This window comes from Numida meleagris, chromosome 1 (assembly GCF_002078875.1).
Source record: "Numida meleagris isolate 19003 breed g44 Domestic line chromosome 1, NumMel1.0, whole genome shotgun sequence".
NCBI classification, from domain to species: domain Eukaryota; kingdom Metazoa; phylum Chordata; class Aves; order Galliformes; family Numididae; genus Numida; species Numida meleagris.
Genome location: NC_034409.1, coordinates 143274166 through 143300651, shown reverse-complemented (window position 1 = coordinate 143300651; position 26486 = coordinate 143274166). Strand labels below are relative to the sequence as shown.

Below are 26486 nucleotides of genomic sequence, written 5' to 3'. Positions count from 1 at the left end.
CTTTTTGATATGCACAGCTATTAATTTATGTAAAATCACGTAGTATTCAGTGAACATAAGATTGACCCAGTCTATGTAATGTAATCCATTCCTTAAAAGATACAAACATTGAGATCATTACAACTGTAGGGAAATGGTTGTGACATGATGATGTTTTAACCTGAATTTTGGTGTATGCATCACTGTTGGATTGTACTGACGGTCATATTTTGTTATGAAGAAGAAAGTGGGATAGAATCTGTAGAGGAATCTTAATGAATGTTTCATAGTTGAATGTTTGTGTTACTTGGCATCCATGTCAGCTACTTTGCTCCTTGTTAACGCATAATTATCTTTCATAACTATGTTATTCTGTTTCCTTTAGAGCAAGATACATTTGTGACCTGAAAAGTACACTGGCTCTTCAAAGTGGAGGGGAGAAATCCTAGACGTGCAAAGACAAAGAACCTTAACATTGGATATTTGTAGCTCTAGGCTTCATTTTAGATAGGTTTGTTTCTACTGCCTGAATTCATGTTCAGCATCTGCACAAATGTTCATTAATTTTGGTGAAAGATACATTTGAAAGTACACTCCTGCACACTATTCCCCTGGCCTCTGGTTCAGAAGGGTGCCAGATCCTGTTGAGTCTCAATGTCAAAAATCTCTGTGGGAAAAGACTAGAAAGACTGATCTATTTGCATATCTGAGGTACAGCAACAGTGAGCTGCACTAATTTGAGAATGTTATTTTACAATAATAAAATTAGAGAGATTATAACCCACTGTTAAATAAAGAAGAAATTCCTCCTTGTTTTTAAAGGCAGAAAAGAAGAAGAGTGGGAACATCAGCTAAGAGACTCTTTGGCTGGATTTTATTGAGGGTTGGATTGCTTCGTGGGCCCTAACAACATTTTTATATAAATGAGTTGCGATAATAAGGCTAATCAAATGTCATGCTTCAAGTAGTCAGTTCATGGCCTGAAGGGATTGGGAAGTGCTTTCCCTCCACTGGACAGATGTGCTTCATTGATTAGGATTTGCCCATTCCAGAGGAGGACTGCTGAGCTAGAGATGCCTCTGATGACTCACTGCAGACAGTAACTCGTACTGCATCCCATCAGCAACTTGGCTATTTTATTTCACTTGGGTGCGGAAGTGTTGCAGCAAACTGAATTCCATCATTGACACTGGTTAAATGTGACCATATCATAAGGCGGAATTGATGAATGATCATGAAAAGTTTGCTTTGTTTGCTGTAAGATCCATGTACAGATATTTACTCAAACGAGTAAATATCTCATATTTAGCAGTGGGTTGTTTTTAGCGGTGGGTTGTTGGAGCAGTATAGTTAGGTTGCAGTTGGACTTGATGATCTTGAAGGTCCTTTCCAACCTAAGCAATTCTATGATTCTATGATTCTATGAGCTAGCACGTTGGTGGGTTTGTGCTGTATCAGCAAGGCTGAATCCACATAATTGCATGCCTGCTAGTCCCTGCCAGAAGGCAGAGCATCCCTCATAGAAGTTATGTGCCCAGGCATCCCTATTTCATACAAGTCCTTTTTGTTTGTTTCTCAGTGCATGGCTTCCATAGCTGATAGTGGCACAGCACAGAGCGCAGCCTGGCATGTGCTTCATAAGCTGCCTTCATGAAGATGTGAAATCAGAAGGAGGTGGTTTGATTTCTGTTGGGCATGGATGGTTAATAATAAAAACCTCATGAGCTAGAAAGATGTGAATGTATAACTCTCTCTGTAAAGCACTGAGAACATTAGGATAAGGGGAAATGGTTTCAAACTAAAAGAGGGGAAATTCAGACTGGACATAAGATGTTTTTTACCATGAGGGTGGTGAGGCACTGGAACGAGTTGGCCAGAGAGGTGATGGATGCCCCGTCCCTGGAAGCGTGCAAGGTCAGGCTGTACCAGGATCTGAGCAACCTGGTCTAGCAGAGGAGTTGGACTAGATAACCTTTAAGCGTCTCTTCCAACTCAAACAATGCTATGATTCTATAATATTAAGGGAAATAACATGCTGTCCCGAACCATATTTGTTTTCCATATCTGTTGGGAGTTGAGAGCACCATGTAAATAAGTTTAATGCCATTTGTACCTTAACTGTTTTGCCTCGAGGGTGCATTCACACAGAGCTGGAGCCACACATGGTGCTTACTGGGGACTCACCCGGGGAATTACAGTGGAGTACCGTCACCTGGCATCTTGGAGGCTGCCTTGCCACGGCAGTTTGTGCTGACCGTGTGTATCTGTGTGTGTGTGTCTCTGTGTATTTGGGGTGGTGGGGAGTTGTATATAAGGTCCTATTTTAACTGGTAATTGCAGTTAGTAAACTTGGAGAAGTTTTATCAAAGTTCTCTGCGCGCCAAATATACAGTGGACATTTTATATATAAAAATGATTCCCTTTCAAATTACAGTATTTTTTTTTTAATGAATTATACTATTAGCGAAATTCTAGTTAGTAGAAAGAAATGTTCTGAGCTACCATAGTATCGATAGACAAAAGCTTTGTAACGTACTGTGTAGGAAAGCTCCTACAGCTTCTGCTAGGATTTGGGGAAGATAAGAGCGCCCCCTAGTGGAAATTCTTACCATCTGCAGCAGATAGGAATAGCTCTACAAAAGGGAATGCAGCAATTTTGCTTGTAGCTGTGAGTTGTGTTGTTCTCAGGAAGCATTTTTGGGTTCAGTTAGACGCCATCAAGATTCCAGTGAAAACACAAAGTGCAATGTAAAAAACAGCAGTCTTTCTTATAATTATTAGGCGCCTCCTCGTCCGCTTATTTAAGGCTTTGCAGGAAAAGAAAGTAGTTACATTACAGGAAGAGGAATGTTAAAAGAAGCAAAGTTAGCACTTCGTCTTACAGCTGAGTGATTTCCTTCGTTTTTTTCAAATTGCTTCACTGAGTTAATAGGGAAGACTACTCTTACAATGTTTTCATTAGTAGAATCACCTGAAATTCTGTAATGTCCATATTGTCATTTTGTTTGCATTATAGGCAAGCGATGCCATCATAGGTGAACAAACACAGGTCATTTTGTTTACATCACTTGCAGTAAACAAACTCAGATGTTTTAAAAACTCAGCATCCAGACAAGAAAATGCTTATGATGTCTGGATTTTGTGATGATCATTTATAATTTAAGGTCATTATGCTTGATGTCAGAATTAATAAAGACTTGAGGCAAAGCTTAGAATAAATTGATGTACTTTCAAAGGGATTTCAATTAGTGGGCCTTTTTATTGTTAATTACTTTATTAATTGAGCAGCACTACTGTACTGATTCAAAATGTGTTGAAGTGAAAAATCCCACAGAATTTTCCTTTAAGCATCCCAGATTTGGATGATAGCATCTACAGCTGAACTATGAGCTGGAAATTAGAGATGGGGCCTGGTTGCCTGCCACCTTGGTGGCACATGCTTGGTTTCTGTTGAAGTCAGACGAAGTGTGGGGATTTTTCTTTATAACCATTACAGAAGACCTTATGTTAATGTATTGAACAGGTGGGAATTCTGTGTCCCCAGCTCTCTGCATCAGAGCTGTGTGAGTGCTGAATGCCCAGACAGTCCCCACAACAGAGAGACTGCTCCCAGAGCAAGGATGTCCTCTAGAAGTTGCTGAGAGGCTGGGACCTGATCTGGGGAGGCTTTGTGGCTTGTCCTGTGGAATAAGGGATATTTTGTTGTGCTAAAACATTACCTGTGGTTATAGGTATCACACTGGAGGGATCCATTCCCAATATAGTTTTTGTAAACCTTGGAAGTCAAGTTGGCAGAACAAGCTCCAGCTGTAGGTCCCTCTTGCTGAACTGTCTCCAAGTCTGCTCTTCTCTTGTCCCTTGCCTGTCATCACCTTTCTTTTCTCTGCTCAGCCCTTGCTTTCTGCTGCCATGTGAGGCCTATGGGTGATCCCCACTGCTCATCTCTCCTGTACTTGTAACTTCTTTCTGAGGGAGGCAGGGTCAGTGCTCCTTCCCCATGCTGGCGCTAGAGACAGACCTCGGAAGAGGCAGGAAGTAAAGTAGTGCAAATACATCCATATTTCTTTTTTCCTCTCTGTGTAGCAGCATAGCAAAGGCAGAGGTAGGAGGAATAACATTCTGGAGTAAGGGTGTCACGTGCTTCAGATTTTCATGGTCCTTATGAGACCTGGCAATGGTCTGTTCACAATGGGGATGAAATGGAGTGAGGGTGATGTGAGGAACAGATTCCTCCTTTTCCACTCCTGGCCACAAAGGATTTGTTATTCTCTCTGGCACAAATTTATGCATGGTCTTGCATACAATATCTTTAAAGAATCTTATGGACACTGTGTATTTCTTGGTTTTAAATAGCATTTCATCCTATGTATGTTCACATGCAGTCTCCTACAAAGAATGGGGCTTCTATTATGCATGAACTTGAATCAAATTCTTCTTATTTGATTTCATTGTTGCATTTTATATTTGTATTTATTTCAGCAAGGCACTTGCTACTTCCATCTTTTCAGCATTTTGAAGAACACTTAGTACAATTGAGCTCGGTACAGTTTAGGCAAGGAACAAAAATCTCTAGAGGGAACTTCATTAGATTTGTGTCTCATCAAGAAATGATTTACGATTTGTATCAAGGTTGTTTGATGGAAAATGGCAGTTTTGTTTTCCCTTCAAGTTGCCTAATCTGTGCATTTCTATTCCAGCCCACTTCGTTCTTAAATATATTGTCGTTTCCTCATCTTAACCTTTCTCCATGTTCTTACATGCAGCAGTGCTTGGGCAACCATTCTCAGCCTTTGGGCTGCGACATGTAAATAGCCAGCATCTTTCTCTGGTAGGAGACAGCAAATTTACCTTCAGAGAAGAATTTGATAAAGGGTCATCTGCAAACGTATTGTAGAAGGCAGAAAAACACGGAGCTGAGTAACAATTTTCTGGTGGACAAGAAGCTGGTAGATGGAAGTTAACAAACTGGGATGTGCTGAAAGAGGAAATTTCTGTTTAAAGGAAAGTTATTAATGAATTTCCTCAGGGCTGGTCTTAGCTCTGATCCTATTACATGTTTTCATTAATGATGTTAGCACAAAAAGCTGAAGTATGTTAATGGAATTTGCTTAATGACCTTGAGGATTTCAGTGAAAGAGGTGGAGTGAAGTTTGGTAGCACAAACTGCAAGGTCATGCATTCGCAGCTCTTTCCTCTATAAACTGAGTGCTAAAATGGAAGGAGGAGCAGAAGGATTCTGTATGTGTATCCCAGTAATGCAGTGAGTAGGAGTTTCCAAAGTTACGCACAAAAGAAAAAACAATGAATGCAATGAGAAGGTGTGTCAGATAATACACTGCTAGTGGGTTTAAGCAAGTATTTATTATACAAACCGCCTGTGAAGCCTCATGTGAAATTTGCCCAATTCCAGCTGTGTGCGGTGAAATGTGAGATAGTGCAAAGTTAAATGCGAAGATGGATTGCTTGCATGGTCAAAAACCAGAACTGGTCTCAGGTCCCTTCAGCACGTCTTACTTTTATGAGACTCATATCAAACATTGGAGCAGTCTAAGTGTGAGCAGAAGGTACTGGGGGAATGCGGCACGGTCACTTCTGGCTTCTCTTATCACAAGATACAATAACAACGAGTTAACTTTGAATAATGAATGCTTAGAGGCCTTCTCTCCTCCTTTGATGTTCCATTACAAATCCTCTTGATGTATTTGCGATGCGAACTCAAGAACAACTGGATGTAACCAGGCCAGGAAAAGATTTAGTCTAGGAACAAAAATCTTGCTCCTAACCCAGTCAGAGTGATGAAGTGAAAAGTATTCTTCAAAAGGGTGTTTCATGAAGGGGATAACAGAGTGCTGGCAGGGAAGGAGACTGATAATCTTGGGAGCCTCCTGTAGCTAAATATAACAGCAGACTATGGTTTCCATGTGCTTGAGCATCCTTAGCTCTTTATACTCCAGTCTTTCTTCACTAACTTTGCTTAACATTTTACTCTCTTTTTGAAAATTTGAGCTTAAATGCAGCACACAAGAAAATTATGCAGTAGCTCAGATAACTCATGCATATTGATATCTATCTGTGTGCGTTTTCTGAAATGCTGGGACTAAAACCATGTGTAGTTAGATCATTTCATTACTCATCAGTCATCCAGAGTGTTATATCCCTACTTAAAAGCATATATGAAATCAATTTTGTAAAATGCAAAGCACGTTCCCTGTACTCTGTCTTCTGTCTTGGGTAGCCTGGAAGGAACAAGGGATGACAGGTATGATCTAGTTGGTAGGTTGTTTATGTTTTGATGTATCTTCTGTCAGGTCTGTGCATTTGGTGACAGAAGACTGTGCATAGTCACACATAACCATGAAATCACTGGGATGAGAAGGGACCCTGGAAGGTTCCTAACCCAACACCCTTCCCAGGGCAAGGTGAACACTGAATGTAGACAGGGTTGCTCATGGCTTTCTCCAGTCAGATCTTCAAAACCTCCAAGGATGGAAGGTGCACAACATCTTCAGGCAAAGCTTTCCCAATACTTAGTTATTCTCTTAGTGAAAGTTATTTTCCATGTATCATCCTCTTTTTTAATTTTTGACCATTGTCTTTCATTGTCCTGTCGTGTATGCCAGTGAAGAACCTGACTCTGTCTTCTCAGTAACCTCTAATACTGGAAGGCTGCTGTTTGGTACCCACCTAATGTCTTTGATGTGTTTAAAATACTTTGCTAAAGTCTGCATCTTCACAAATAGGTATTCTCCTGTGTCAGGAAAAGAGAGTCACAGCACTCACAGTTTCCTTTGTGTGGAGTATGTCTTGAGATCCACGTTCAGGAATGATTTTGAAGGGCTTATGACAACGTATGTGTAGAAAACATGATTCCTATTTAAAATAGTTATTCTTTACTTAATTACAAAATCTGTTGCATACAAAAGACTCATGTAGAAAATCACAGTTCCTAATTCCAAAAGCCTACAGTCTTTCAAACAAAACTTATCAGTTTGCATAGTCCCAAGCCTATTCATTTGTAGCATGGTTAAGAAGAAATATATATATAACCTATATAAATGTATTTATTACTATTGATGGTAACAGATGTACTGCTGGACTTTTAAAGTCACATATTTTCTATTTAATATAAAATTAAAACTATTTTCAAAATAGCTTAACTAGAATCTCATTATTCTCATGTGATAACATTGCTTTATACCATTATCGAATTTGCCCTAGCTTTACTTGAAGGCAAATTAGACTCCTTGGGTGGAAAGATTCCCTGTGTTGTACATGCAGCATTTGTGTTGCCACGGGTTCACTTTCTTCTTTTTACCCTTCTGGATTACCCTAAATCACTGCTGTTAAAAGTTGTTTGATGTCAGAGAGTGAGTGATCTCTAAAGACACTCTGTTATCTGACATTCTTTAATCAGCTGTAGGACACTCATCTTCTCATCAGCAGCCATAAAAAAATAAAATAGTGCTATAAAGCTTGTCTGAGTTTTCCCTGCTAGCACAGATGCAGAAGTTAGTTTGGTGTTTCAGAAGTTGTTTTTTGAAAAAAGTGTTTGCAATTGCTAAACAAAAAATCAGGACTTTTATCGTGAGTACTAAAGCAACAGATTAATGAAACAGAAACTGAAACTGGTAACAGGGAGTACTCTTCTTAAAATGCAAAGAAATGTGAGGTTTCACATTTTGTAGAAGTGTTTCCCAGTGCCCAAACACCAAATTTCTCCTGGCTGTAACAGGCTGTTGTTGCGGTTTACTTCCTGAGCAATCTCCTTTGCAATCCAGGGCTAGAAATGTAATATCAGCTGTCTGACTCTAAGCCCTCGCCTCATCTTACTTAGATCATCAAGGACAACAAAATTACGGTAGGCTTTTTTTCTTGGTTTGGAAATGTGTGTGAAATAACACAAAGCTTACTGAAAGCTTCTTTTTATTTTGTGAATGCTCCAGCTCTAAAACCTTGCTTATAAGGAGATATCCTAACATGACTGGTATGTATATAATAGATACAGTAAGCAGTTACTTCTCACTCACCACAAAACGTGACGTGACTAGTTAGTTTTCAAAGCTGGCTTGAAGTTTGTACTCTGCCCAGGCAGGGGCTTGACTCCAGGCATGGGATCCACCTTACAGATTGGGACTTCTGTGTAGGTGTCTACAATGTAGACATCTCCAAGTTACAGATACCTAAGATCCCACTATGGTCAGTCTACACAGTACAACGTATAGGGTGTCCCTAAAGTGATGTAGCTCATTCTAGTATCAGCACCTACCTTTGGCCAGCTGCATAACTCTCCAGACACCACTGACTGAGCTGGGCAGCTCCCTGGTGGCTTTTGATGTTGCTTAGATGCATAGCTTTTACGTAGATCCTTGCATTTGGAGTTCTTAGCCTGGAAGTAGTATACTGTCCCATCCCTGAGAAGGGATATCCTACAGATGTTGCTGTACCATACATCACTGGGATGGCAAAAAGAGCAGTTAAACAGCAAAAGCTTGTGGCCAATTTGGAAACTGGAAACTGGCCATTTTGGGGGGCAAAATCTTAGAGGAATAATGAAACATACCTAATTTAGTGCCTCAAAACACAAGTTATACTTCTTAGATTTAACTTATCTGAAGTGGCAGCATTTTCCTTTAATGTGAAGTAGCTGAGTGTCTATAGGACACTGCTGCCGCTGTGTGAAGTAAACACAGTGCTCACCATCCCAGTTAAAAATAACAGAAATGGTGGAGGCTCACATCTTCCAGAAAAACAGCCAGCTAAGTGCCTTTTCTACATGCTGAATTGGTGATGTGTGTGGTAAGAATGGGTAAATGTTGACTTCTTAGTGGTGTCTGCTGTCCTACTGACATTTTCAGTGAAGCACACACATAAATAAATCCATGACAGCCTGAGAGTACAGCTAACAGTATTAAGATCACAAACTTTTTTAAGGGTTGGCTTAGAAAACCATTCCCATCACAGCGGTCTAGCATCCTCTAGCAGATGCTAAGCTTAAGAAACCTATGTGCTGTTGCTACACCTACACAAAAGTCTGCTTGCTAGCTGGTGTTTATCCAACCCAGTGGTTAAGCTGAACACATGCCACTTGATAGCATTTTCTCGGTAGTAGTTATTCAGGAGAAGTATACAGCCAGCTTTTGTCACATTGGCCAGATTATCTGTACATTAAGCATAACATAGATGAAGTAACACTCAGCACAACAGTGCTGCCAGCCATGAGCTGAAACATCTGCATTATGCTAGTATGACTTGACCAGTTTATATTAGCACCAGCCCAACAGTGCCACTTCACTTTCTGCCTCCCGCCACCATTCTCACTATGTGTTCACATGCCTTAATTATTCACATATTGCACTACCCATACTTTGTTTCACCTGTTTATCCTGCTCTATGCACGGTTACCCAGGCTGATATTAATTAGCCTGAATCATAGAATCATTAAGGTTTGAAAGACCACTAAGATCATTTAGTCCAACCACCAGTCTGCACCTGTGACCACTCTAGACCATGTCACACAAAGAAGAGTGAAGAGGGGTAGCTGACCACTGGTTTGCTCTGTTATTGCCATTGACAAAACTGGGAAGCACACAGCTTTTGCTTATGTACTGCAGATCCTTCCTAACATTTCATCTCCTAAGGACAGCCTCTGTCCTTAAGACAAGTGTACAGCCAGGATGGCTATTGCTGGGCATTTCAGAACCTGCCAGGGGAGCACGCTCATTTCCAGGGCTAAAGCTGCTAACATTCTGTCACAGCTGGGGTCATAAACTTGAATAGGTCTTATTTTCTCTTCTACCAGGAAGAACTACAGTATGGATGTTTTTATGATGTACTTGCACTTTTCAGTCATTTTGGTTCTTCTTTCATCTGGCTGTTAGTATCTTAGAAAATATTCTCCTATGACTGCCTTTTCCTCCACTTCAAATATTCCTCCATCTCTGCAGAAGCTGCTGTGAGTGCACTCTTCTCCTTTTATGAAGCTCATCAATCTCTGCAATAAGGTCCTGCCTCACTATTTGAACGAAGAGATCTCTGCTTGCTTGCTGCTTGCTTTTTCACCACTCAGCCTCCAGAAGTACTGTGAGAGCTCTGCTTGTGCTGGCTGCTTCATGCAAGAGCAGGAGTGCCAGGGAAGATGTCATTCATCCTTCTTCCCGAGGAGGCCCTACAGCATGTTTTGTTCTCCATGCATGGGGATCCTTCATTTGTACAGTAAATCTTCCTCAGCCTGGATGTCTGTTTTGTGATGATAGAAGACGAAAAATGCCCTGGTTTGGGTTCACCCTCAATAATCTCCTCCTCTGAAATAGATTTCTAAATCAGGGCAATGCTACTGAGGGATTAATGTAAGATTACAGTATTTATATTGTAATACCTTATAATGTGAAAGAAATACATGTTCTTAGGACATAACTAGATGTTCATTTTATCTGTTTTATTAATTAAAAGTAGGGTTTCTTTTGCCTAATGCTAACAAAGAGACTAGATTTCATGCCATTGGGACTAGAGCTTTCTGAATTTCCAGGTAGTTTCTAATTCTGCTGTAAATGGCAGCATTTCAGATACTGAGCTTCTCAAGCTACTAGGACTGAGACAGTGCTGCACTGATGCTGATCTTGTAGGTGTTATCTTGCTGCAGCTGGAAACAACTACACCATACTGCTCTCATAAATAGAGAATCTAGAATATATTTATTGATATAATATGGATACAATATAGTGATTTAACAAAGCTTGATTGTAACTATGGCAACATCTTAACAGCTTTTGAGACTGCTTGAAACACTTGATTATTTACTGTGTATAGGCTAGAGTAATACACACTCAGGACACATACAGGAGGCTCTCCCCTTGAGACACAAGGTTCAAAGTAGACAGCGTGGCTTTATAAACTCTTTAAACCATGGAGATAAGGAGCTGAGGTGTGGCTGGATCCACTCCTAGTCCCAAACTTACTTAGTGGTTTATGTCTAAAAATTGAGGAGGCTCTCCTGTTGACTTACAAGGTTCAGAGTTGAGCCTCTTGCTTTCTAAACTCCTTGAACCACGAAGGCAAGGAGCTGAGATGAGGATGGTTTCACTCCTAGTCCCAGACTTGGTCTATGGTTTATGTCTGAGGAATTATATGTGCACAGTCGATCTAAGATTGAATCTTAGTGAAGCTAACAAAGCTTGTAATCAATCTAAGATGTGATCTTAGGGAGGCTAACAAAGCCTGAAACAAACTATTAGTCACTTACTGAGAATTTGTATCGGCAAGGCATCTTGACATCAAGGTGTAAAGGATCTCTGTGCAGGTGTAACCTCAAGAGGCATCCCTTCTCAAGAGGAGATCATGACATGCAGCAAGCTGCCATGCAGGAGAGCTCAGTGGGCTCTTCAACTGCTCACTATTTATAGGGTAAGATGATTGATTCATAGTCATCGGTTGCTTTTTAGAAGCATGCTCATTTGGTCCTCACCTGTTGAACCAGGTGTTTGTTATCAGTTCTCCCAGCATCCCCCTAGTCTGAGATAGATTTGTGGTAGTTACCAGTACTGTTGCTTATGAATTTGTATATGTTGCTTTTTATATTTATTCTATATATTTTTAATCCATTTGGAAGGTCTTGTATGAAACATCTTCTCAGTGACATGCCAACATATTCTGCTTGGTTAGCCTTTAAACACTGGGGTTGTCTGTGGCAGCAGTTTGATTAATCAATTATGAAAGTCCATTGAAATGAAGCCAAAAAGCCTTGGATGAGTTTGCTTTGTCAAACCAGAGTAACAAGCTAAAACTTAATTCTTTGCTGAGAATTTCTTCCACTGGCTATCTTTGAAGTTTAACACAGCCATGTAGTCATGAGCACACTTAAAGCAAGGAGGTCATTGGCAAATGATGGTGGATGGAGTTAAATCCAGCTGGTGACAGGTCATGAGAGGTGCTCCCCACTGATCAGTATTGGGGCTCATCCTGTTTAAGATATTTATTGATGATCCGGATGAGTGAATTGAGCGCACCCTCAGTACGTCTGCAGATGACACCAAGTTGCAAGGAAGTGTTGATCTGCCTGGGAGTAGGAAGGCCCTACAGAGGGATCTGGACAGGCTGGATCACTGGGCTGAGGCCAATGGGATGAAGTTCAACGAGACCAAGTGCCGGGTCCTTCACTTTGGCCACAACAACCCCAGGCAACGCTACAGGCTTGGGGCAGAGTGGCTGGAATACTGTGTGGAAGAAATGGACTTGGGGGTGTTGGTCAGCGCTTGGCTAAACATGAGCCAGCAGTGTGCTCAAGGGGCCAAGAAAGCCAATGGCATCTCAGCTTGTATCAGAAATAGTGTTGCTAGCAGGAGCAGGGAGGTAATCATCCCTCTGTACTCAGCTCTGGTGGGGCCACACCTCAAGTACTGTGTTCAGTCTTGGACCCCCCTCACTGAGGCCCTGGAGTGTGTCCAGAGAAGGGCAACAAAGCTGGTGAGGGGACTAGAGCACAAGTCTTATGAGGATCAGCTGAGGGAACTAAGATTGTTTAGTCTGGAGAAGAGGTCACGCAGGAGAGACCATATTGCCCTCTACAATTACCCGAGAGGAGCTTGTAGCATGGTGGGAGTTGACCTTTTCTCCTGATTAACAGCAATTGGACAAGAAGGAGTGGCCTCAAATTGCGCTAGGGGAGATTCAGGTTGTATATTAGGAAAAATTTCTTCTCTGAAGGAGTGGTCTTGTATTGAAATGAGCTGCTCAGGGAGGTGGTGGAGTCACCATCTCTGCAGGTGTTTAAGGAAAGGATAGATGTAGTATTTAGGGACTTGGTTTAGTGGGCAATATTGGTGGTAGGTGGGCGGTTAGACTAGATGGCCTTTGATGTCTTTTCAAACCTTAACAATTCTATGATTCTGTAATTCTATGAGTCATTTACACAGGCAAGAACAAGTGCACATCTGTATTCAGACTGGCTCAGGCACATTCAATCTGTAGTTAACTTGATTCTCTTCTACTGAACAGTGAAAAAGGAGATGGAAGGCCGCCACCACCCCATATTTTTAAGAACTATTTCTTTTTCTTCATTATGAGCTGACTCCTCAGCCATTCCTAATGTGATTGAAAACTGTGTATTTTACACTAAGAGCTCTGAAATGCTGCTCTGTTTAATCCATAAATGTCAACATTTAAAAACAATTTCCTGAGATAATTTTGATAATTTTCCAACTGAAACAAATGAGCATAACCTATATATTTTTTATTTACATTCTTATTCTAGAGTTGTGACATCCTTTCTCCCGAAAAAAAAATAAAAAAAAAATTATAGCAGTGCTGTGACTGCTGGATTGCATTCCCTATGCATCTGTATAGCTCTCTAACAGTGTCACTTGGACAGTGCCCAGGATCAGGTGGAAGAAGTCTAAGATATTCCAAGCTTAAATTGGCTAAGAATGATGAAAAGTCTTGAACAGAAGGTTAAACAGAAGGTTGTGAAGTGTGAATGGGGTGCAGGTAGCTGCGCTCTTAGTGCCTTGAGATCTAAATGTGTAACAGGCTGCTGTAAGGAATTATCTTCCAAATGAAGAAGCCATTCAGTCTTAACATAAGGAAGCAACTCTGCAAGGCGCCCAAATCAGAAGCAAATTAATCGGGATAGCCAAACAAGTTGCAGAAGTCATGTAGTCACAAGGAGGAGCAGTAATGGACAGGTGGAAGTTTCTTGCCCATTCTATGCAAGGGAAGCTACGGAAGTTACACAAAGACATGCGCTTCTCATTTCCCTGCATTTGCTTTCGTATTCCTGTTTATTACACATCAAGCACATTTACATATCCAGAGATGAAATGGAAATGATTGATGCAAAGGAGGTATCTTTGTTAATTGCTGGTGCTCTGAAGCATGCCTGGATGGGATTGTTAGAGATGAGTGAGGAAAGACAGAACTGTTAGTTAGAGGTGTAAATAATTGTTGAGAGCAACTTTTAAACCCACCTGTTACCACTTAGCAACATCTAAAATCATCCATAGAGGGGACGGGCAGCAATACAAGGTCTAAGCCGATCTTGATCTTGATTGATACAAATGTTGGCAACTGGCCCTGAATCTTTTTCCATTTTTTCTCATGTCTGCTGCCTGCTGCATGTTGCAATAATACTGTCTTGCGCTCAGAGCTTACAGGTGTTTGAGAGTTTGGCCACTTTGTCTATACAACACCAGTGAAATGTCCGCTTGTTCTCTTAGTTGGAAAGCAATTCCTAATCTGCTCTCATATATGCAAAGTAAAGCCAAGGTGAGATGAACATTCAGTTTGAGAAGTGAAAGCCGTGCCTGAAATACTTAAATACAGTACTTTTCATGGTGGTACTCCTTAATTTATATCCTTCCACCTGTAACCCTTCTGCTGTGAAATAGTCATTGTCATTAGATAGTAGTTCAAGATATTATCCTGTGGCAGACCATAGTCTAAAGTTTGATTTCATAACCTAATTCCAGAAAATGTATTATAAATCCTCTAGGTGGACAACTCAGAATGAATAAGGACAGTGTGATCACTTCTGTTTCCTTTTGCTTTATCTGAATTGGGAAATATATCTGCATTTTAGGAAAATGTGGTGCACGTCTGACTTTATGACAAACCTAAGGTTTACAGAGAAGCTACAGGAATCTTTAGTGGTAGAATATCAGTGATATCTGAAAAAATAAGGGTATCAATCTTGAAGATAGTTAGTAGTGTCAAGAGTTCAACTGGTTAGCTCTTGTATAAGACGGCCCTAGAAGGAGTCCAGCAGAGGGCCATAAAGATGATAAAGGGCATGGAGCATCTCCCATATGAGGAAAGGCTGAGTAACCTGGGTCTGTTCAGCCTGGGGAGAAGAAGACTGAGAGGGGATCTGATAAATGTTTATAAGTATCTAAAGGGAGGTGGTAGGCAAATGGATGATGCCAGGCTTTTCTTAGTGGTGTGTAGCGATAGGACAAGGAATAATGGCCTAAAACTTGAACACAGGAAGTTCCCTGCTAACATGTGGAAGATCTTCTTTATGGTAAGGATGATGAAGCACTGGAACAGGTTGCCCAGAGAGGTTGTGGAGTCTCCTTCTCTGGAGATATTCAAGACTCATCTGGATGCCTATCTGTGCGACCTATTGTAGGGTACCTGCTTTAGCAAGGGGTTGGACTCAATGATCTCTTGAGGTCCCTTCCAACCCCTGCGATCCTGTGATTCTGTGACTCTGTGTTTGTTTGTTTACAGGGTAGCTTGTCTCCAGCAAGCTTGTCTCCTTACTTACTTCATCCTTGTTTAGGTTCAAGGAAGAATATTTAGATAAGAGTTTTCCTAAGAAAACTTATCTTAGGACTCATGATTTATTAATGTATTATTTGCAGTCAGATGAGTCATGCAAACTCATAAGCCTATTTTTGTACCACTCTGAGTGTTAATTTTAGTCATGAATCTTCTGCTAATTATTCTAGCTGACAGAAATCATAAGTATTTTGGTTTTGTTTTGTCTTTATAATATCACCCTGTAACTTAGGTTAGTAGTTAATGTATAAAACATTTATCTGTAGAAAACTACATGTAAAATCCTATGGGAAACATACTCAATTGCAGTCCATCTCAGATTGGTGTAAATAGATGTTCAAACTCAATCCAATAGTTAAAAGATGAATTGAATGAATTGACAGTGTGAGTGCTGCATTTATTTGCTTTATTTCAAATCAATATTTCTTGGTGTCTCTTTTGTATTCTTGACAGGTGAGGTTGAATAATGATAATCTTTATATCAACAAATGCTTTTATACTATGTGATTATAACAAATTTCAATCAAGCACTTGTCTAAAATTAAGTCATGTGGATAGATCTGGGGCCTCTCATTATCATCACTCCAACCCATTTAATGATAGGCCTCTTCCTAAGTAAGTCTTAGGCTGGTCTTCCATATGGTATTATTTTTAGCACTTGCAGCATCCACATTGTATTGCCCATACTTCTCGTGTATTTTGACCAAGTGCTGTATGGGGTTATCATCTCATACTTGCATGTTTCAGTCCCGAAGGGAGGTGACAGGATTATAGAAATCTCTTTTTCCACATTTTCCAACAGTGCTGAATATTAACATCTTAAGTAGAGGGGAGTACTCTTCAGTTAATTAGCTTCTACATAAAATAACTACCACTGAACAGCTGATAGGTCAAAGCAACTCCTTTTCTCTGGTAGCTGCTTGCTTCCTTTCATTTCTCTCTTTCTTGCAATATACCTTGTGTTTTATTCTCAATGCTTGTGAAGCTTTAAGCTTTTTACTGTCTCAGAAATAGTCACTTTAACTGTCTGCCTTACACTGAAAAAAGTGAAGGGGGTGTGTGGTGATGGCCGCTGGGAATCGTTTTGTTGGAGAATAAAAAAGAAAAATCCACTGAATCTTAAAATTGTGTTTAATGATATGTTTCAGGAACTTCTATTACATCACAATGCTGAGGGATCCAGTATCACGATATTTGAGTGAATGGAAGCATGTCCAGAGGGGTGCAACGTGGAAAACTTCCCTTCATATGTGTGATGGAAGAAGCCCAACACCAGACGAGCTACCAACCTGTTATGAAGGAGATGACTGGTCTGGAGTCAGTTTACAGGAGTTCATGGACTGTAGCTACAACTTAGCCAACAACCGCCAGGTGCGCATGCTGGCAGATCTCAGCCTGGTGGGATGCTACAACTTGACTTTCATGAACGAGAGTGAGAGAAACATGATTCTTCTCCAAAGCGCCAAGAACAATCTGAAAAATATGGCCTTCTTTGGGCTTACAGAATTTCAGAGGAAAACACAGTATCTCTTTGAGAGGACATTCAACCTGAAATTCATTTCCCCATTCACCCAATTCAACGTTACGCGGGCCTCCAATGTGGACATTGGTGAGGATGTGCGGCAGCGGATAGAGGAGCTGAACTTCTTGGACATGCAGCTTTATGACTACGCGAAGGACCTGTTCTTGCAGCGCTTCCAGTACTCCAAGCAAGAGGAACATCAGCTGAACCGCCTAAAGAGGCGAGAGGAGCGGAGGCTGCTGCGGGAGCAGAGAGCTCACCAGTGGCCAAGGGAAGAGGCGGCAGAAGTAGCTATTACTGAAGATTATAATAGCCAGGTCGCACGGTGGTAGCGCTCCACCATCTTGTCTAGCCCATGGGAGGCTGATACTTTGTGCAGCTTGGCTGCCTGGAAGTCAGCCAAGGAAGGCCAGCCGCCGTGGTAAATGAGACAGCATCTGACAGCTGTCAGCTTCCTTGTCTCAGTTTTTCTTGCTTTCTGTCGGTGAGAAGAATATATATTTTTTTTCTCCGTGTACATTAAGTAGTGTTATTAATAGCAGTAGAAGAGGTTTCTATCCAAGCAGACTTCCTTCAAAACCCTAAGCTTTGAGAACGGGTTGAAGAGAGAGCTGTGTCCATGACATTAACGGACATACCCTGTACAATCTGAGCTACCAAAACTTGTGCAGACATGAATCAAAATTGAAAAAAAAAAATTGTTTTGATTCCTCTGTGTTGTGAGAGCTGGTTTGTTTCATATTGTCCTTTGCAACCGTAGTGTGTAGCTTCCTAGTGAATGAAATGGAGGTAAACATATCGCCCTTCAAAAACTTCTACATGCTGGCTTTTGATTAAGGAAAGAATTTGCTGAGGTGATTAAAAAAGACGTAGGAAATGTGGGATCGGTGCAGTGCTTGTTCTTTTCTGTAAGCCCGCAGTCAGAGATCGTTTGTAAGTGAAGTGATGGGAGGTTCAGCTTATTTCTCTGCAGATGTTAAGAATATCAAACTCAGCCAGGTAGCAGCCGTCTTTTGGAGTGTGTGTGGCAAAGAGAAAGCTGGAATGCAAAAAAACTGAGAAAAGAGGACCTTGCTGCAGCTGGCCACACGCTGCTGAGATTATCTGGCTGTAGATGATGAAATCAGCCTTCACATTCACTAAAGGTGAAGAAGGGCCAAGCGAACTACAGGAGAGAGGAAAGAGAGCAGGAAAAGCTTAAATATTAGTGTAACGTTTTCGAGATTTGCTGCAAAGGCCTGGAGATATATTGTCTGTGAAGACAGGCAGGTTTATGATATTGTCTGTTAAATTACATTCATGCCAAGTGAATACAATTTAAATTGGTTTTCTCTCTAACTATAGTAGTAGCTACAAAAAAAACTCAGCTTTCATTTTTATAGGCTACATAATAGATACGTGGGAAGGCTTGATATTTATTACTCTGTATGAAGATTCTTTGTAAATTTATTGTTTTCATGAAGAGAGATCTGTATCTGATTTTATTCCTTGTCTACAAAAAGATTCAGTGGGTTCTTCATCGACACATTGCATTCTTAACTGCACCTGTTTATTCTGATATTTTTTTCTTGATTCTATTTGTAATAGTGGAACTTTAAAAAGAGGGTCCTGTGCATCATAGATCTTTTGAGGGAGTTTTTTTCCTTCTTCTTCTAGCATAAATCTAAAGCATTAGGAGGAAATTTCTCTAAGTGCCTCAACGTGGCTGCTAAATCAAGATGCTGAAAGTATATTATTGCATGCATGAATGGCTTTTACCTTACAGATTTACTAATTAGAGATAGTGGAGTACCTGATGTGGATGCACATTTCTCACTTATTTTCAGAATTCAAGTTTTTAGCCTCTCATTAAAAGTTTAGTGTGCTGCAGAGAAAGAAGTCGATTTTAAAAATTTATCCCTTATTTCCAAATGTTGTTTTTAATGCATGATGTATCTTTTTTAGTTCCAACAATGTTATTGCTGCTTATCTATGCACAATATCAAAAATATGATCTAACAATCCTGTTGAGAGTTAATGCATACAACAACATGTTCATCTGGGAATATCATACGAACGTGAAGAAGCGAAGGAGGATACTGGGGCGACACCACATTATCGATGTAGCTTATTAACAATATGCTTCTTTACGTCAGTGTGCTATTTTTGTGGCAAGCAGCAGGGCTGTTGGTCCCTAATACCTGTTCCTCTGGTGGATGGCACACATCTCCTCCCCCCTCCGCCTTCAGAAGGGAAATCACGGGACTGCAGTCATTCTCCTGCCCGAGCATGGGATGTCCGTCTTAGAGAAGACTGCCCGATGTCCTGACTCGATCCCTGTCTCCCCGAAGAGGCTCCCAGGCTCCTCACTCACACAGAAATACCTGTGTTCAGAGATTTGAATTGAAACATTTACAGTCTGGGAATGACTCTCGCTCTGCATGCAAGAGAAGGGAAGGTGCCTGTGGCGCTCCATACACCATGTCCAGGGTCTGCGAGTGCTCTTCTTGTCTCGGTGAGCACAGAGGGCTGGGGTGCCAGGGAGGCCCCGAAGGGCCCTGTGGCAGAGGCAGGGATGGGCAGGAGCAGGGCTGCTGATAGGTATGCGGGAGAGAAACCGAGTGCGTGGAAGGAAAGACGCAAGGACAGATTTGGATTAAGGAGAAAGATGAACAAGAAAGCAGAATCAGTCCCAGCTGTAAAGTGTCCCTCAGCACCAAATGGATCCCCTTTGTCTCATCCCTGCCTCCAAGAAGACTGCCTCTCCACACCGCTCACAGCAACAGGCGCCTCGTTTTTCATTTTGGAAATGCAGTATTATCTTTTCAGGAGAAAGGAGAGAGTAGAAATTGTTCCCTGCAGCCCCACCAGTTGCTCAAAGTATCAGTTTCAGCTCTCTAGGCACACCAACAGTTCTCCAGACTTCTGCACGACACAAAACAAAACCTAATGAGGAAAATCAAAGCAGTCTTTGGGCGGTTTACATTAACTTTAATAGTTTGGCAATACCTTAATGCAATGCCTAACCTTTTCGTCAGTCATTCCCCAGGAGACAAGATTAGGGTCCTGAAGAGCTGCTAATGTGCTGTAGCATCTACGTTAATGGGATTTGCCTTAACGCTTGGGACTTAGTTAAAATTTAAGGGTTTTGTTGCTTTTTTTCTTTTTCCTGGAGCCTGTGTGTCACATAGCACTGGTTTTGTGGGAGAGCAGGCAGGAGGCTGAGATTCTGCAGTCCCCAGAACCCATGGCTCCATCAGCTCCCTACAGCTACAGCAGTAGGTCCAGTGAACCCCCAGTGCCAACACTGCTGCTATCCTTAGCAGATATTCCTGACACATCCAAAATAAAGCAGTTCTGAAATGCTTTCAGGAGGACTTCTTTTAAGACACAGGCTTGCAGCTTTCTCTTCTAGAGGGCAGCACCCAAAATAATGTCAAGCAGAAGAATAAAGGCCCTAGTTCATATCTCTTTTGTTCCAGTTTTCATTGCTCTGACAGGACAGGCTTCACTGTAACTACGCCCACTCGTGTTAGATCTGAGAGCAGTGTGTTCCTTTCAAAACATTCGTGAACAGCAACACTGTAGAAGTTCTGTCCATCTTAGTGGCTTTGTTTTGTTGTTTAAACAAGGCAACTTGGCTTCTGCTACTGTGGTACTGAAACGAATCTCATTCTTTTGTAATGGAGATGTACTTACTAATCTCTCCCATCACTTCTTCAGCACTGGCTACCTTTTCCAGTTATAATTTGCTGTAGCCTTGGAGCGGACAGAGAGACATGCTGTGTTGTTAAAACGAGTTTCTGGTAATTTGATGTCTAGTCCAAGAACTCAGCCTATTGCCTATGGGTTGTACTTTATTAAGGAATTATTTTTTTTCCTCTTTTCCTCACTCATCAGTGCTAACAATAAAATGCTTTTTCACCATGGGGAAATGAAAAAAAAATACACTTTATCATGTTTGGTATTATTCATTGCAATTGCATTAGCAATGAGGCTGTAATAACCTTGCTAGGTCTTCTGCCCAGCATGTGGTAGTTACCTGCAGTTTGCTAGAAACGGAAGTAGAGAGTAAAAAGCTTGAAGGAAATCAGATCCACGGACAAATTCCTAACTTTGGTGTCTCTGTTCAACCAGTCCAAATGGTGGGTCACATCATCCTTGAATTTGAAGGTGTTTTAGAGTCGGCATCCACTACTGGCTGTGAGGGCCTTGTTTCCTGCACATTTTCAAGAGTTTCAAGTATCAGTAACTACAGCTGAGTGTGTGTCTGGAGACCTTCCTCAGGCTGACCTTCCAGATAACACGTTTCGTTCTGGGCTAGTAGGTTGTTGTTTCCCACCACAGTCCTTACCAGTACTGAGCACTGATGCTATAAATTTTGTTTTATCACTGCTGCATTTTTCCTCCATTGCTGTTCCCCTGATATATGTGGAATTATTCTTTTTTTTTTTTTGTATGGGATAGGGAATATATGTTTTCCAGGTTAGTGGAGATTACCCTGTAGAAAGCATTGAGATGATCATGATAAAATCATTGTCATATAATAGATTGCTGTATCCTCCCTACGCATGGCAAAACGATGTTGAGAAAAGGTACCCAGTTTGCACTGAAATGCTCCATTCAGTTTGTAATACTTTCTTTGTTTATATTTCATGGAGGGAAATGGGTTCCATAGCCTATGAGGTCCTTGGCTTTCTTCTTGGCCATATCAGTAGCTTTGTGATTTCAAATAAATGTTGGAAAAATCAAGAGTTCCCATCAGTTGCCATATTTGAGATAAAAGAGTAAATTAATAGACTGTAAATTATCTTATTCTTTAGGATTTTTCCTTCTGTTTGTGTGCAATATGTGTGTGAACTCTGCTACTAAGAGATTGTATTGTGAGTAACCATATCTACTTTTATTCCTATTTAAAGGGTAGTTTGTAGACCTAGGGGTTTCCATTGATGTAAAGCACAATTTAATGAATTATTTAATGTGTTTAACCATTGTGACGTCAAAAGCAGTTGTTTTCATATATTTATTAGTTGGTGGTTTTCTGTAAATTGATACTCATTAAGAAATCTGTTAAAATGTTTTGTTGAATATTGTTGGGTCCATGAACTACTTATGAGCAACAAATAAACATTGATTGCATCTTTGAAATACTAATGGTTCCGTCTTATCTACATATCCATAAAAATGACTAAAAATACTCCTGCTGGACTGGTTTCAAGCATTCATACAGATTCACCATGACCATAATTATGTTTTTTTAATAAAAGGTACATAGAGGAAAAGTATGTTGACATAACTTAGTCTTTAATTATGTTGGGACCCAATCCTAAACCTCATGATTGCAATTGACTTTAGTGGGTTTCATTTCAGATTGAATTGAGACAGGGGACCTGAGTTTTGCATAGGCACTAGCACTAATTCAAGTGACCTCAGTGTCAGAATTTCCATGCTTGAATTGAATTAAGACTTAAGTACAGAAATAATTGAAATAGAGCTAGTGAATTTGTTGGCCTTCATTTCTACCAGTTCCAACTGTCAGAGTAATCTAGAGAGCTACCACAAGGAAGGATGAGAACTTTCAGTATGCTGCTGCACCTTTTGTCTCATCCACACATCCTTACATCTTCTCTGAGTGCATGGGCCTTGGGAGGAGGTGATGGATTTCAGCCTTCTATCTCATATAAATGGGTGAGTACAACGAACTAGGACAGGGACAGAAACATAGGGGAGCATGGATAGGTTCGAATAAGGAGGGAACTCTGAACTCTTTCACAGAGTAACTCAGGATCACTTTTACCTTAGCTCCCTCAAAGAGTAGTTTGTGCATCTGTTCTGTGAATATTTTATCAGACCAAAAGTTCTCCACTGCTCTTGATTCCAACAATAAGCAAATATGCCACATCCCTAGAAGTGAGTCTGGTTTAAAGAGATGACTGTGTTGTGACAAATTAAGAGTGGGTGACCTTCACCTACATCCTTTTCATCAAAGCCGACTGACCTCTGCTAAGTGCTATGGAAAGCCTTATTAAAGGTAAAAATTGTAGTCTGCACGAGAAATTACTCTTGAGACACAGCGAAAACAGCAGCTGTTTAGGGTAGCAGAAGAAAGGAAGTTCTCAAAAGCTCAGGTTAGTTTTGTTTTCTAAATTGTTCTTCGCAGAACTTTACACTCAAAAAGCTAGTGTTTAAAAAACAGTGTTGTAAGGGGAGGCTGATTGAGTCTATAGGAATGAGTACCTCTCTGGAATTTATCCTCATGTCATCCTACCCAGATTTGTATTTTTTCTAAATTTAACTGTACTTCTGGTCTTCTCTTGAAATATTTGTATATGTGTATGGATAGATATCTGGAGTCCAAATATATCAAAAAGCATCATGAAGAACAAGGTAAAATTAAACATGTGCCTTGCAACAGGACTGTTTGTTAAGCTTTTGTATGCCTTTCAGTGCTTTTGGTGAAATCCTTATTGCAAATTTCAATTTTCATGTCACCTGTACCAATCTTAGTGTGTAACATTTTGGGGAAGTGAAAGGACTGGAGGACTTTGTAATCTCAAGATTTTCTAAATTGTACATGTGGCAACACTTCATTGCTTGCCTGGTGGTTAATGTGAATTAAACTTAATTCCTGGGAGGCAGATGTCAGCCTCTGGAAACACATAGTGTTTTTTGAAACCAGACCACCAGAAAATGATGGCTGAATGAGCACAAAGAGTGGACCCTGACAGCGAAGACCAGATGGCATGGGGAGTTCATTCTATGGAGGAACAATTCAGACTGCTAAACAGAGTCATCCAGTGCTGTTTGCCTGCCTGGCCTCCAACTCCTGCTCCAGAAGGATGTCGGTCTCATCATAGATGCTGTGTTGTATCTGTAAGCCCAGTGCAAATGTCTTGGATACCCACAGGTCTCCAAAAAATAGACTCTCTCCACTGGAGACACATATTTAGAAACCCAGATTGCTGCCCCATTGTTTGTATCATTTGAGGCCATCAATTGAGACAGTCTGCAAGGTGAGAGTCCATCATCATCACCAGTAGTGAGCACAAAATCAAATGCACTGCAGGACAGTGTGAGTGATAGAAAAGCAAAATGAATGTTATTATGTTTCTGAGTCCCGCGCTCTAGTGAAAGCAGTTAGGAAGCAGGGGCAGAAAGACGGTAAATGAAATAAATGTCTGTATTGCTGATAAATATTACTGTACAGCAAAAGTAGAAATGGATTTTGCCACCAGAAGACAGATAACTTTTTTCCACATACATAGTTACATTTCAAGAAATGTGTCGGAAAATTGTACTGTAATGCACAGTTATGGCACAGTTATAAGCAAGTGTGAGAATTGGCATTTCTGGACTTTATTACACACAGCTGGAGAAAGGCTTTCATTTTTAAGGTTTCATTCGCATTTATTTCTATTTTAGCTACAGAGGTTATACAAGGTGTGACACCTTTCAGCGTTTGCTAAGAAATTTGTGATTATGCCCCTAAAATCCAGAATATGAGCAAATGCAATTAGCATGGAGGTAAGTAAATGACGGTTATAAATCCTATTGATACATGAAAGCACAGAGTGCTAAAAATGTATAATGGTGAGAATAAATAAGGCCTGCACTGCTCCTACAAGAGGTCTACTGCAGGATTTTGTCCACTGGGTGAACAGCTTGCGACTTCACTGTGAAACACAAAGGGTGAGAGTCCCTTCACACCGTGAAAGGTCAACTGGCACACAACCTCCTCATGCAGCCCTTGGGGAACCCCTATCAGGGCATAAGCATCTGGGCTTCTTTAGGCATTTAATGTGTCCCAGAAATGGCTCGTTCCCCTCGCTGTTTGCAAACAGGAGAAAAAAAAAATCCCCAAATGTACTTTAGAGGAGGTATAGGTTCCAGCCATGACAGAGAATGAGGAGGCAGCACTTCACCTTTGGAAAGATTGCGCTGGAAATGAATTATAGAATCATAGAATCATTAAGGTTGGAAAAGACCACTGACATCTTCTAGTCCAGCCATCAATCCATCACCACCATGCCCACTAACTGTGTCCCTCAAGTGAAAGTAAGGCTCCCAAGGTAACAGGTCTAGAGGCATTTGGGGATGCACAAAGACCGGAGGGGAAGGGTTAAGAATGGAGAGTGCTGACCTCGGGACCCTCTGTGCAAAGATAATTCTCAAAACCACTGGAATGTGTGAGCTAGCTGAGAAATAGAAGATAGGTGGGAAGGAGTGCAAGCATCAGAGGTCCAAGGAGATGTCAGCTGTGTAGAGGCAGTGTGGATGCCCTGAAAAATCTACTTATCTATGCAAAGTTCAAGGAAATAATTGACAGCAGATTTTGGTGGATTTCTGTCTTACTCGGAAAGCTTTATACTGCTTAATACATGCTCAGTCCCAGCCTCTTGAGGCAGGATCTGATGGGGTCACATCAAACCACATGTGCTCTGTCGAAAGCAGGCAAGGTCACCCAGCTGTCCCTCTGGGATTCCACTGCTGTGATGTGACATCCAAGTGACAAATAAGCAGCTTTGCATTACCACACACACGTGGAGCCTAAGCAGTCTCCCTTTGTCTATAGTGAGTGTAGAGTCAGGATTGCTGCTCCAACTGTGAGACCGAGTCTATGGCTGGGGATGCTTACAATAAGCAGTAATGACAATATCACAGCTTCAGAACTTGAAATGTTTCTAGCAGAATGCTGGAATATGCATGCCAATAAGTGGCTGGATATTAAACAAGAAAAAATCATAGTTGAAATCCATCAGCAACAGACCAAAATAAAACCATATCGTTACTATAATTAACAATACAATCTGAATGGTCTGTGGATGCATGATGTCCCAGTCAGGTCAGGGCTCCAGCAAAGAGATCGAATGAAAATAAACACTGATGAGAAAGCATTAACATTTTGGAAGACACGAATACTGCACAGCTCCAGTTAGTGCTAGGGAGTGGTGGGGTTAATTCTCATGAGTGAGTGAAGATTAATGTGTATGGGTGGATGCGTGTGTCCACTTGTTTATGTGTATATGCACATACGTGCAATGCATTTGTCAAAATGTCACTGCTGGCCACCTGCATACCATTTGGGTTGATTCTTATATGCTGGACCCATATGTTTTGGACTGCCAGTCAGGTAGAGCCTAGCCATGCGCCTGGCTTTGATATGGGTAAGTTACTATGTAAGGACCAGACACAGGGAAGTAGTTCTCCAACCAGCACAACTGCTAGAGCAGGAGCTTCTTGTCACCTGCAGGAGTACTGCCAAAAGTTATATCAAGATTTGCTAGCATGAGAGTGTCCATCCAGAAGCTGAAGTCTCATGAAATGTATATTATTTTTCTACTATTTAAATACCTGCTGGTGATAGCAAGTGGTTCTGCAGAACATATCTAACATAGTACTGGTTTCAGAAATGAAGGTAAAATAATAAATACTAAATCCCTTCCCCAGTTCCTCACCATTTTTTGGCACACTGTAAAATTTGTGTCAGTACTCTCAGGGACTAACGCTTCTTACAGTGAATCTCTTTCTCTCCATCAAACTGCCTTTATGAGCCATGGAGCAAGTTACCTTCTGTGGACCTTAACCTGTCTTGCAGCTTTCCTTGCTTTCTCTCCTTTGATTTGCCATCTGATATGCTCACATTTACACTTAGTTCCCCTGGCTAACCACAGGCTGGGTGCTCTGCTCATCTTCTGGATTCTTCTTAGTTCGATATTGGGTCCCAGCTCCATAAGGA

At 41.0% G+C, this 26486-nt stretch overlaps 1 protein-coding gene across 1 annotated transcript in view; it reads left to right on the top strand.

Moving 5' to 3' along the window:
• Nucleotides 1-22032, top strand: part of HS6ST3 (heparan sulfate 6-O-sulfotransferase 3) — a 297613-nt gene extending 275581 nt beyond the window's left edge. Inside the window, exon 3 of the mRNA XM_021402460.1 lies at nt 16398-22032. Coding sequence (XP_021258135.1) covers nt 16398-17103 — 706 coding nt within the window. The 3' untranslated portion in view covers nt 17104-22032. The remainder of the gene's footprint in view (nt 1-16397) is intronic.